This window comes from Pseudomyrmex gracilis, unplaced genomic scaffold, assembly GCF_002006095.1.
Source record: "Pseudomyrmex gracilis isolate BER0280 unplaced genomic scaffold, ASM200609v1 scaffold_281, whole genome shotgun sequence".
In the NCBI taxonomy this organism is placed as follows: domain Eukaryota; kingdom Metazoa; phylum Arthropoda; class Insecta; order Hymenoptera; family Formicidae; genus Pseudomyrmex; species Pseudomyrmex gracilis.
In genome coordinates this window covers 23,370-36,579 of record NW_018020865.1, presented here as the reverse complement: position 1 = coordinate 36,579, position 13,210 = coordinate 23,370, and the positions used below count along the sequence as shown (strand labels likewise).

General features: G+C 34.8%; 1 protein-coding gene across 1 annotated transcript in view; it reads right to left on the bottom strand.

Annotated features, from left to right (window-relative positions):
• The window catches only part of LOC109859748 (putative uncharacterized protein DDB_G0291608), a 64,083-nt gene extending 55,118 nt beyond the window's left edge, over window positions 1–8,965 (bottom strand). Inside the window, exons 1-2 of the mRNA XM_020438286.1 lie at window positions 8,910–8,965; window positions 7,621–7,690 (exon numbers count right to left, since the gene is read on the bottom strand). Coding sequence (XP_020293875.1) covers window positions 7,621–7,690; window positions 8,910–8,965 — 126 coding nt within the window. The remainder of the gene's footprint in view (window positions 1–7,620; window positions 7,691–8,909) is intronic.
• Window positions 8,966–13,210: the final 4,245 nt, after the last annotated feature.

Below are 13,210 nucleotides of genomic sequence, written 5' to 3'. Positions count from 1 at the left end.
CAAATAATATATAACAAATCTTGACAACTATTATTACAGTTTTATAAATGTTTTTCACAAAACTACTCTCACATTCTTTTTTAGTATTTTATACTTTTGTCTGATTAAAAGAATTGTTCTTTGACTTTCCTTCCTAGTAATCACGTGATACATTACTTTTGTCGGATTTATACTCTATTAATTACATATATTACATATTCTGTTTTTGAGTTTACAGCACTGTGTACTAGAAGAAAAACTGAAGAAAGAAAAGCAATTTTTCTCTGTAACATAAAATATAAAATTAATGTTATCACATATATGTGTTTATTCTGTTAGCAAACTACGTCGGCGGCTATTAAAACAAACAACGTAAATTACATTGATAATCTCACGACAATATACTTTATGTATAATAGATTTTTTTATTACAAAATAAATCATTGCGAATGTGCAAAAGCATAGGAGCGTTTTACGTGGACGCGAGTGTTGCAAATTTGTGAAACTTCGCTAAAAGTTTTCTTGCGCGAATATAAGCGCCGAGACGTAAGCTTGGAGTGGGAAGTTTTATTTTTTAAGCATACTCAGAACAAAAACGTAACATTTTGCTTGAATGACGAAATTTCGCGTGTCGAGTGGTTATGTCAGAAGGACGATAGATGATGAATGCGAATGATCATCGAGTGTGTCTTGTGTAGGTACGCACACATCGGATAGGGGATATGTCGTCTGTAAATCATAGGACATCGACCGTTCATCAATCAACGCAAGATTTAATTTACAGTCGCATTACGAGCCAACGAAACGTTAAAATGGCGCTTTGCCATTTATTGTCAGTTGCGCGAAACTCGAGCTTAAATTGCGTAAGATTTATGCTTGGCCTCCGTGGCCATTAATCGTTGCGTTTCGCTAGGTTTGCCGTCAAATTCTCGAAAAACTTTGACGCATTCTGCGTTACATTATGAGAGAGACCCGAATATATTCCTAGAATCGCTCTACCTCTGACTGATAGTTGAACGCGAATGCGCGCATTTATTTAATCATCATTTGTTACATTCGATTCTTGAACGTGACATTACGCTTTGCAAAATTATTTTATAGCGGATGTATATCATAAAATAGCTGTTGTAGGCAAATACATGACATAATTTTTACACATTTTGTTATTATTCACATGATTTAATTGTATACCTACACAATACGACTAAATCATTTTTGTTTTTATAATGTTTTATTACTGAACTTTCTTCTTTTTACGACACTCTCTCACTACGGTTGTAATAATATTTTATCTTAAATCTTTCTATATTTGAGGATAGATAATCTAACTTTGTTTTCAATGTTATAAACATTTTCTAGTTAAATTAATTAAAAGTATCTTTTCTTTCTTCTGTTGACATTCCTGATCTTCTTTAAGTTGTAATTAAGATTTTTGTTTAGTGTGACAAATATTTTTCTGCCTATTGTAAATATGTTTGTTTTCTCTTGAGAGAGATTTTGTGATTGTCAGAGAGAATCTAACTCTGTTATTTTGTACGAACAAACCCAACGATATCGTTACATTCGGCCTTCTCCTGCTCCTTTGGAATTTTGTCTGGAGGAAGGTAGGCAAAGCCGAATCGACGCTGACTCACTCAAGCGCAGCTGGTACTGGTGCCAGGAATGGTCAGACCGCGCTGACCCCGTGTTCTGGCCGTTACCATTTCTGAGTGACGTCTTCATGTCTGGCTCTGCGGGGCATTCCTCGTTCTTATTGTGTATTTGTCCGTCAACCCGTTCGGTAGAGACCTGGGACCGCGAGACATATATCGCCCACCCCTCATCGTCGGCCACATCTTGCTGTGAAAACTGCGCGCCGGCACCTACAGAGATGACTCGTGAAAAAAAAAAAAGATATCGCGGACCTGAAGATGACGCTAGCACCAATTTCTCGCGGGAATCTCTCTCCGTGGATATATGCGTGATATGCACAAGTGGCGGAAATCGGATGAAAGTGAAACGTATGCGATAATACGACCTAATCGCTATTGCAAGTTGAAATGTGTACTAATCGAGACCAATTCCTTGAAATTGAGGTTAATTACTTCTTTAATACGTTTAATAATGTTTAATGTTTTATACTGTTGTATAGTTTGAAATGTATATACTCAGGTGTCAAAGTTGACCGCAACTCTCTATTATATGTTTCAGTTTTTAATAAAGTGTTTTGTACATAAATCAATTGAGTCTGTTACAGACTTACAGATATGATTGGAAATCAGCTAAAAGCGCGATTATAAACCATCAAATACGTCCTCTATAATAGAATTAAAGCTCATTATCCGTCAAATGATATTTATCGTTTGATTTTGATGGAAGTATGTTTCATTTAGCTATATCTTAAATCTCAACGCTGGTTTTTTACCACATGGCTTTTGCTTTCGTAATTCAAATGTATCTCTCGGCAGTTAAGATTACGTATAATCTTGCCTATAACAGAAAAGAAGCAATTATATTACCTTGCTTGAAAGGTCATCTGCTAAAAGTCACTTGCTACAATTTTTGATGTAAATGACGATTTACGATTTCAAGTACATTCAGTGAAAATATTAACTGGTTGAAACTGTTAATAGTCATCGTTCTCTCCTCACGCAAGAAGAAAAGTTTTCGTCCACGTGGAGATTCAAGAAGAATAACCTTGTGCGAAACGACAAAAAAGCGCGACTTTCTCTTACTCTCTCACCTACGCTTCTAACTAAAAACAAACGCAAAGGTGTTTTGCTAACGAGCGATGATATTTTAGTGTAGAACTCTACCGATGTGTGCGTTAGGCAACTAAACTCGTGTTACTGATTCTGCACGTCGTGGTCAAGACGACCGCGCGCGCCAACAAAAATCATATAAAGATTGATGCTCTCTCTCTCTCTTTCTTTCTCTCTCTCTCTCTCTCTCTCTCTCTCTTTCTCTCTCTCTCTCTCTCTTTCGCGGCCGGTAGCGGTCTTTATCGAAAGGACGTCATATAAACGCGGCGTACTTTTCGTGACGATTAGCGGAGATGACGTAGCATTATGCCGACAAAAGCGCGAACGATGGTTTACCGCTGCTTGTCGGGGTGTACGAGCCGGTGGAGAGAAAAGACTTGACGGCGATCCTGAATAGAGCCGATAAAGAGGTAGCTGGTGAAGGAAGGTGAGACGCCGACGAGAGGTGTACCTCGTTAATTGGCAACAATTAACAGAACGAGCATGTGACTGGCTACTGGGAGCCACTCACGAGCGTGATATGTGCGAAAAAATACCCGCCGATTTCTTTTCTCCGTTTCTCTCGCGCGCTTCTTATGCAAGAGAAGCCGCATGCACATAGCGTCAACGCTTTCTTTTCGAAGCAGTCGGTTTCCGCGACTTCATTTATCAAAAACGCGCGCTCGATCGAGGAATTCTTATACACATATGAGCGACACAGGAAGAATCTCTGTCGTGTCCCGTTACGCTGTGATTTTAATCACGCGAACAATAATCGTAATTGTGAACGCAACACTTTGCGGCGCTTTCATAGTTCGACAAAGTCCATGTGAGTAGAATAGTAAGACAATCTACATGTTGTTTCTTATCCACACTGTCTGTTCATCTTATTGTTGAAATTGTATTATAGTTTTAAACAGTTTTGTAAACCATTCTATATATATGTACAATGCGTTAAATCCAACATTAACAAAATGATCGCTTATTGTATATTACAATAAAATTATATAATTAAGTAGTTATAATTGGAGTGAAAAAGATCTTCTCTCACGCAAAGTTCTCTACAACAAAGTCGCGCGCAGAACAACGTAAAGAAAAATGTGGATTTATTTAAAAAGATCTTATACTTTCACGTGTCAACAACAGTTTAATATAAAAAAATCTTGCTTGCTAAATCAAATATTTATTACTATACAATGTTTATCACTAAATCGTCACTTCCTACGTATAATCCTATAACTCCAAAACGCAAAGTTTAGAGGAGAGCAGTTTAAAAGTTTAAAACTTCATATGTTTCTCTAGTTAAGGAATTCTTTCGGTTTCACAAATTGTTACCTTACTTATAAATATTTTTTTACTATTTGGTGACTATAAAGAACATGACTTTCTAAGTGTCACTATGCAATAAACTGAAAATCTCGTATGTGACACTTATGTAATTATACGTAGGGAATGACAAAATGTTTATTATTATTTTGAGAATTGTGTGCTCGTGAAACTTTTATAGTGGAGAGAAAGAGCCAATTCGAGCAAGACCAAGTTCTTGTGGTGTGTATGTTTGTTTAATGAAAGATATGTCAGACGTTTCGGTCCATTGTTTCGGACCTTCTTCAGTAACAATCAGATTTAAACTGTAAATGTATTAATTTATTATTATTGCTATTTCTTTTTCTGCTTCGCCCTTTCTCAGATCTTTTTTCTCTTTATTATTTGATTAATTTACACTAATTATTTTCAGTATCTGTAAGAACAACTTAAGATTCAATATCGTCAAAGATTTAGCATAGAATATATTTTTTATTTTTATTAAACTGTTTTTCTTTTGTACTAACTCTATTTTGTATGATATCTAATCTGTTACAATAATATTGTAAGAAGTACTTATATACATATATATTTAATATAAATAAAATGTTTATACCAGGTTTTAGATTTACAAGATATTTTTAATATTAAAGTAATTTAATATTAAATTATTTTATATCCAATTATATTCAATTACTTTACATTTATTATTTCATGTTACTTTGTATTTATTTTATTTTATATTTAATATTCAATTACTTTTATATATATTTTAATATTTTATATTTATTGTGTGTAAAATTTTAGTTACCCCAAATGTTTCTGATACAACAAATTTTCTGACAAAACAAAACTTTTGCGGAATATGTAATATAAAATAACACACTAATCAGAATATTTCATGTAAAATAGACAGAAAAAGTCAAAAAGTGTCAGAACATTAATATTAAATTTGAGAAACATGTAACTTGTAAAAAATAGAACCAAAATTTTATCTCAGTTTAGCAAAAGAAGGTCCAAGCTATTGTCATGAATTACATGATTGGAGGACGTGTCGGAATAATCGTAGTGTTGCGACCAAAAGACCTTATTTTATATGACTGCATGGCTTACTAATTAGTACAATCTTTTCATAATTTCTAGATCTCTCTATTATCTAAATCATTAATCACTGCAGAATACAATTTGCACAACATTCTCAGTGTCATTATATCATTAAAAGATGTGTATACATTGCATATCTATGACACAATATGTTGGTCAAAAATCTTTAAAGAGAGCCCAAAGTTTCTCACTAATTTAATAACCTTAATTTAGTAAATCATACTCAAAGGAAAGTAATTATTAGCTGTGTTTTCAATTTACACATATATATATATATATATATTTTTATATAAACAAAAATTACGTTAGCAGCTATACAATTAACTGTGTCTTTATGTATCGAATTATGTCATATTTTGCGAAAAAATTTCACGATTATAAGAATATATACTTCGATGTTTTGACTGTAATAGTTATGAACTTCAGTCACAAATTTTTGAACATTTTTGCAAGGAAAGGCCACAGTTGACTAATTACCGATTTTAATCTCCTTACAGATGGTGAATCATTGAAAATAAGTTGATCCGAGCGTCCAATGCGCTTTTTAAATATTTTTTTATGCTTGAAATTTGAAACAATCGGTAGTGTAGATGATAAAACATAAAGAAAGACGCGTTATCGACAAGTATCACGTAATGCTATAAGTGAGCGCGAGACTAGTAATTGCGAGAAATTGCCAGGATTAAACCCGTTGTCATTTTTTTAAGTTTCGTTATTCTTAATTTTTTAAAACTATTTTATATGTGGATGTAATAAGTATTATTTACTATTAGAAACAAATATTTAGGTATATATTTAGGTATACATATATACATACACACGTACACTACATGTCGATGACACGTCTTTCTTTATATTTTATAACTTATACTATCTTTTTATACTACTTTAACTTATATTACCTTTTTCAACTACCGTTTCAAATTTCAAGCATAAAAAAATATTATTTAAAAAGCGCAACTGAACAAAATATGAATCAACTTATTTTCGATGTAAATTCACTATGTGCAAGGAGATTAAAATCGGTGATTAGTCAACTGTGGCATCTCCTTGTAAGATATTCAAACGATTTATTAGTAACATATAATTGTGTTTATAATCTGGTGACTGATTGTGATTGTACAATTTATTTGTTGTATTTATATAGTATATTTATATATCTACTTATTAGAACATTTTGATTTCGTCTTGTATTTTTAGATCTCTCTTCTATACTCTCTTAAGTAGAATCAGTGCGTTGCACTGAAAATCAGTAAATATTTGACTCAGTGGAAGACGTATAACTACTGAATCAGTAAATATTTACTGATTTTCAGTGCAATGCACTGATTCTACTTAAGAGAGTATCACACGCAAGAACTAAAATCTTTCTCTACAAATATTGAAATTATGTTCTTATTTTTTATAGTAATTCAAAATTATTATTAAGTTCTGATTTATTCCTTTTTGTCTCAATCCTTCGCAGCAGGCATGGGTGTCTCTCTGAGTTTCCTAAACTCACTCAAAAAGTGGACACCGATGTCTAGAGTTTTTTCAAAGATATTAGCGTTTAAAACAATTTGTAAACGCTCATATATTCAAAACTACTAGAGATTTTTTCTATTTGTTTTTTTATCAATAGAGAATTGTTCAAACTTTTGCTTTGAAAAAAAAAACAAACAAACAAAAACAAAATTTTAAAAATATTCGTTTGCAGAAATATTTGATTTTACAGTTGCGTGAATCTCATAGATCCAATCTGTCCAACTAGTAGGTCACTTTTGAGGTCTGTCCACGAAGAGTTATCTTTTGGGTTAATTAAGTAGTGAATTAGATTATTCAAAGACTGCAAGAATTTTGTCCTAAAGCCCGATATTATTCATGTAAACAGAAAGACTATCAAAAACAAACTTAAAAGCAAAACATTATTGGTACATATTGCGTAACATCTTGTTTATACAAAATTTTTGAATCATATGTACAGTAGATGTGAGAAATTTACCGAATAATAAAAATGATCAAAAAGTGTATAAAAAATGTAAAGCTGAGTACACACACTTATAGCGAGAAAAAGTGAGAGAGAAAGAGAAGAGAAGAGAGAGAGAAAGAAGCTGACGCAATATACCCATTGTTTAACATTTTTCTTATTGTAATTTACGCGTTTTTGAACAATTTGCGTGTTTTTTGCTTTGTGCGCAACCTGTAAATTGTTAGTCAGATGTAAATCAACACTATCTAATGTCCACTCTTTGAATGGTTCGGATCGCTTCATGTCTGCATCGACATCCAAATTGTAAGACACGCCACGTGTTTCTTTGACAAAAAAAATCAACAATTTCGATTCTTAACGTGCACAAAATAATAGTGTGCAAGTGAAGATCATGAAAGGATTGCACTAGACTGTGTCAGTTTTATAAAAATGTTCGAAATTGTTTCTATTCTGAGTAATTCCACTTGTTATAGTTTTTATACAACGCTTGTCTTTATACAGAAAATAAAATGTTTATTGAAATATTACATTCTTTTTGCTTACTTTTTCCGATGTATTGATATTCTCGACGCGTTGTTGTTCCGTGCTGGCTGAGGATAATATCCTTGGACGACTGCGTAATGGTTATTTTTTCAAATATGGATATCGTTGCGCGCGTCCACTGTTGCTTTCACTAGGTCTTCAGTCTTTTTCTTCAATTTTTTAAAATATTCTTTCACGTATGTCTTCACTCACGAATCATTCCGAATACTTTGATGAAGTAGCGCGAAAACACCGGGAGATGATCGACGGGCAAGAATACACGTAGGTAGTTCATGAACTACTAAATTGACGAAGCGATTTTATTATCGTTTTCTGCGCAAATGAGAGATAAAAAGCAAAATTTCTTGTTGCTGAGATGCCAAAGAACGGCTATTGACAAGTGATGATTTTAGAGCAGACCTTCACTCAAGATAATCACGGATACTGCGGATAGACGAACAGTGGCGATGTAACGATAAGCGCGAAAACATACATGAGCGAACTTAATTTGCAGATTATTTTGCTTTTACTTCACTTTGCGGATCACTCGTCCTACGGCACGATCGAGCGTACCTCCAGGGCGATCTCTCGACGCGGGCGACGGCGTTGGCAGGCGACGGTGACAGGCGATAACGTCGCGCTTCCTGGTACCGCCGTTTGGTGGTGCTGACGTTGTGTCCTGAGTCTTGCACGATATCCCCCACTACCGCACCCGCGGATCTCCAAACTGACCTGCGTTTCCCCGAAAACCCGCGCGCTTACGTTCCTGGGACACTGCCGTTGTGCGTCTGCCTGTATCTGTGATGCTGAGAGATATACAGAGTCGTGTGGGCCAGTCGCGTAACCAGAAGCAGGAAGAGGCGGCGGTGGTTAGGATGGGAGGGAACGGAAAGCAGAAGCGCGCGATGTATGGAGGATGAATTAGTGTTCGTTCACGCGAGTGTGTGCCCAAAGAAGAAGAGAGGGGATTACTAACACACAGCGGTGGGATTCGTCTCGCTCCTGGTTCCTGGGACGCGCCAGAAAGCTCGATGACGATGGTGGTGTATGTACGAGTGTGCGTGTCTGTGTGTCAACGTGTCTTTGGGTAGATATAGATTGTCCTGCCTTCGGTATACTCTGCTTTTACCAGATTTATTCTCCTTCAATACGTGAAGAACCTATGTGTATACTGCGTGGGTCTGATGTATGCGATGAGATCGAAGAAGAATTTGCGCACACAACAATATTGCCATTTGCTACTGGATTTACATGACGAATTCTGGCTCTGTCACAAGTGTGTTTACTTGGCCTGTTATGTCTTTACATACACTCCCTGTACCACCACTCCGGGAAGAGCGCCCCACCATCGTTTAGAATACGCCATCAGTGAGTGGTAAAGAGAGAGCGAAGAAAAAACGAGATTCGCCAAGTTGATTCAGAATTTTCTCCGTTTTTCTTTTCTCTCTCTCTCCCCCCCCCCCTCTTTCTCTCACACACACACATATTATAAATAAGCTTTACCTCGATAATATATAAACGCGCGTGGTCGTAAGAGAAGAGTACGAAGGACTGCTCAATCTCCCGATTTTTTGCTCTTCTGCATTTTCCTTTCCCTGCAAATTCTATGAAAGACACACGCGTGTCTCGTATGTAACGAAGAAACATGATCTATGTATGTATAACAGAAGTAAAGAAGTTTGTGCGAGCTTTTAACCTGTCTTTTTGCTTTTTTCTTTCGTTTTGCTCTTCTGGTGTTAAAGATTCAAGGCTGGTTGTTGTAATTATTCTACGAGTATACCTTACGAGAGGAAATAGGAGTCGGTTTGTTTACTCTTACATTATAATAAAAGGAGAGAACATATATCATTGCTATTTTGTAATTTGAAAATTCCAACTAAACGCATTTAGCGAAAAAATTTTGTCGTGTGTAATTTATCCTCCTCAGTTTTTGTAAAACGTAGAAAAGTATTTTTATTCTCTAATGAAAGATACAGCGAGCGCAATTTTCGCGCACACGTCTTGTACTACATTTCCTAATGGAAATACTGCTTCGATGAACTATCGCGCGCACGCGTGCTACATATATACGCACGGTTGACACTGCACACATCTGCGAGACAACACCCTCTATGATGCGCGACGACCCGCGACAGCGAAGGGAGAAGAAGAACGTGCACGTGCGCGCAGCCTCCGCGTGGACCAAAATGGCTGCGACGCGAGCTGATTGGCCGCGTAGACTCAACGAAGGCGTGGAGAACATCTCGCGGAAGGCCGTTAATCGGTCGATGATCAAAATAAAGAGCTCTCGCGGATAGTAGCTGAGTGGGGGAAGAACAGCGTATGCCTAGTGGGGAATACGAAGTGTACGCGTTGCGTTCATTATGCGGTTGGTAGGGCAAGATTGACAGTGGGGGCAATCACTCTCGGTAGGGGTAAAGATTTTTTTGATGGCTTATTTTCCTCTCTCTTTTTTCTTTATCTCTTTCTTCTACACATTTGGCGTAGCGTTTATGTGCACGCATATACGTAAATGTGGCTTTAAGTGTGTGGAGCGTATCGCGTGTGGTGTATCGAGCGAGCGTCACGCACGTACATGCTCGACGATCGTCATTAAGGGAGATGTTAATTGGTGACAAAGCGAGGTCAAATCGAAAACTCGTGCAGCGCGTAGTCCAGAGACGCTTTCCGTGTTTTTGTTTTGTCTTCTGCTTCTTAATGTGTGCACCAAGTCACTACGTTTGCCGAACATCCTGGAAATTCTATATCTTGCTTGATTTTGCGTCTAATATTGACATCAATAGTTGATGCGGATTCCAGTATAACAGTGAGCTCGCGATGCGAGAAAGAAACGCGCCGTTTCAACAAAAATATTTTAAGAATATTTTTCTATGTCGGCAAAAGTTCTGTTTAATTTTGGCTCATATTAGTTTAGATTTATTAATATATTATTTATTTGTGTAAAATGTGTGTAAAAAAATGTTGTATATTTTATGATTTTTATACAATTTGCGACTAGTCAAGTGTTTATTTTATATTTTTAGTTACACGAAATTTCTACTAAGATTCCTACTAAACTGCCAGTTTTTCAAGAAGATATTACAAAATATCTATACTTCATGTACTTACGACAATGTCTGCATTTCGTATTAACACATTGAGTGCCGTAGAAGTCACCGGCACTCAACTTGCCAGTGACGCCGTGGAGGTCATCGATGACCAGCGATGCCAAGATTAGTAAAAACATATTCAAATATATGACAATGCTTCTAAAATTTCTAATATTATCCTTATTACAATGATGTAAAGAAATTAATGTATCATAGAACATATAAAAAGTAGTTTTATCTATAATTGTATGTTATACGCGCATGTTGCAATGTGAAACTTTCCTCACTATCCGATGATATTTGATGGCGTTTATAAAGAGATGATGAAAATGAGTCATTAGATGATATACTTGAGACATGATCTTCATTTGACGACATAGTAAAACATATTATGTTAAAGGTTATTTAAAAAATTAAATTATATAAGAAATAAAATGCAAAAATTAATGTAGCGCGCGTATAGAAATATAAATAAATATTATTACCTGGTAGTTGGAAAGACTCTCTCTCTAAAAAATGAGTAAAATAAGTAACAATTGAGACAACTGAGTTTTTTGTAAAACAAGTGAAACGTAGCGTGAGATCGAAAAAAACGCACTTCAGTGTCGCGAGAATTACCGGTGACACCCAGTAAGATAAATGCATAAAACATGATAATACAGTTTAACTTATCTGTTGTAGATATTTTACAATAATATGCATCGCATATCAAAAAATTCACTCCGGCGCTTTGGGTAAGTCATATAAAAATGGTCTGATAATGGTCATATAAAAGTGATCCGACATTTAACGTGTTAACACATAGTACATATGTTTCAGCCATTATATGTATACACTTGCTCACTCACTCATTGTTTCTCTCCTCCTCTCACTCTTTATTTGTATGTGTGTGTGCATGTGTGTATGCGCGCGCGCATATCTGTGCGTATATGTACACATCTAAAGTTTTTGATCATTTTTGACACAATTCTTTTACGTGTCAAATATTGTTTCTTATTTGCAATTTTTTAATTCTTAAATATATAGAAATTTAAATTTGTTTATATACAGAGTGTCCGGAAAATCGCTGCCAATACTTCGGGAAGTGATTGGGGATCCAAAAAGAAGGAAAAAAAAGTTATATAAACATAAGTCCGGAAATAAGTCGTTTCCGAGTTATAACCACTTTTACGTGTAAAGATTGTAATTTTTTTCATAATCATAATTTATTTTATTGTGTTTTAACATAAGTAACTGTTGTGTTTTAACATAAATAACTGTTGTGTTTTAACATAAATAACTTTATTTCGGACTATTCTGATAGAAGAATAAGGACCTGCATTCGTGCTGAAGATGGTCATTTTGAACATAAACAGGTATTTAAATTGAATTAGATATGATGTTCAAAAAGAGGCTTCGGGTCACCGATTTGCTTCAAATTTTGCATGTTGGTAGGACATCACGAACACAATCTCAAGTTCAAACATTTGCGAGAAAATCTATCCCAAACTTACCATATATGTATTTATTTAAAATATTATTATATTTTATTTATTGTTACATTTACATATAGAAGTATATTTTTTTGTTATTTTAATTATTAATACAATTTTATCTATAATGCATGTTTATATCAATATTTTATAACAAAAAATTGATATATTAAGATACCCTATAAAGTTTGAGATGGATTTTCTTACGAATGTTTGAGAGGTGCATTTTGTTCCTTGAACATCCATGCAATTGTGTTTGTCTCTCTTCTACTAAAGTGTAAAAAACTTTGGAGCAAATCAGTGACCTGAACGTCTGAGTCTTTTCTTGTAAGTTTAGTTTGTTCTATTAAGATAATTTCTATATTCTCTGATTGTTAAGCAACTCTAGCTGATTTTTTCGTGTTTTTGTAAGATTACCTTCCTTTTTCTCTAAATCATTTTGAAAAACAATATTTTTCTTAAGTAAGTAAACAATTTTTTTTTTCTTTCAATTGCAAAAATGTATTTGAGACATTTTATAGACATTCTATAGACAAAATTCTACAGACATCAAAATAAATAAATATAATCTTTTTTGTGCAACGTTTCGCAGCTAAGCAACGTATATTCATATAAATTTATTTTTATGATTTACTACTTGCTACTAGAATATGTATCTGTCCTTTTACACTGATAATGAATGTATAGTTATATGTCGATAGAATATTATATCAGGGTATGCCTGAGTTTTCTCTGATCAGGCCAGCATCAGGAATTCCTAAATAGGACATACCGGAATGCTCCCTGATCAGGGCCATATAATACGTTAGGTTTGCCGGATCCAATTTCTACTCGGGATATTTTAAAACAACAATATAAAATATACAATATTTAAAGTATTTTTTATAAAACAAAATATATTTTGTGTGTGTGCATGCGCGCGCGCGCGTATGTGTATATAGAAAGCAACCTTGCGCTTTTCTTCTTATGTTCAATTGCAATATCGTGTTTTTCTCGGTATTTCTGCAAACACAGAGGAACACATTTTGTTACTTACAAAAAAAGAAAACT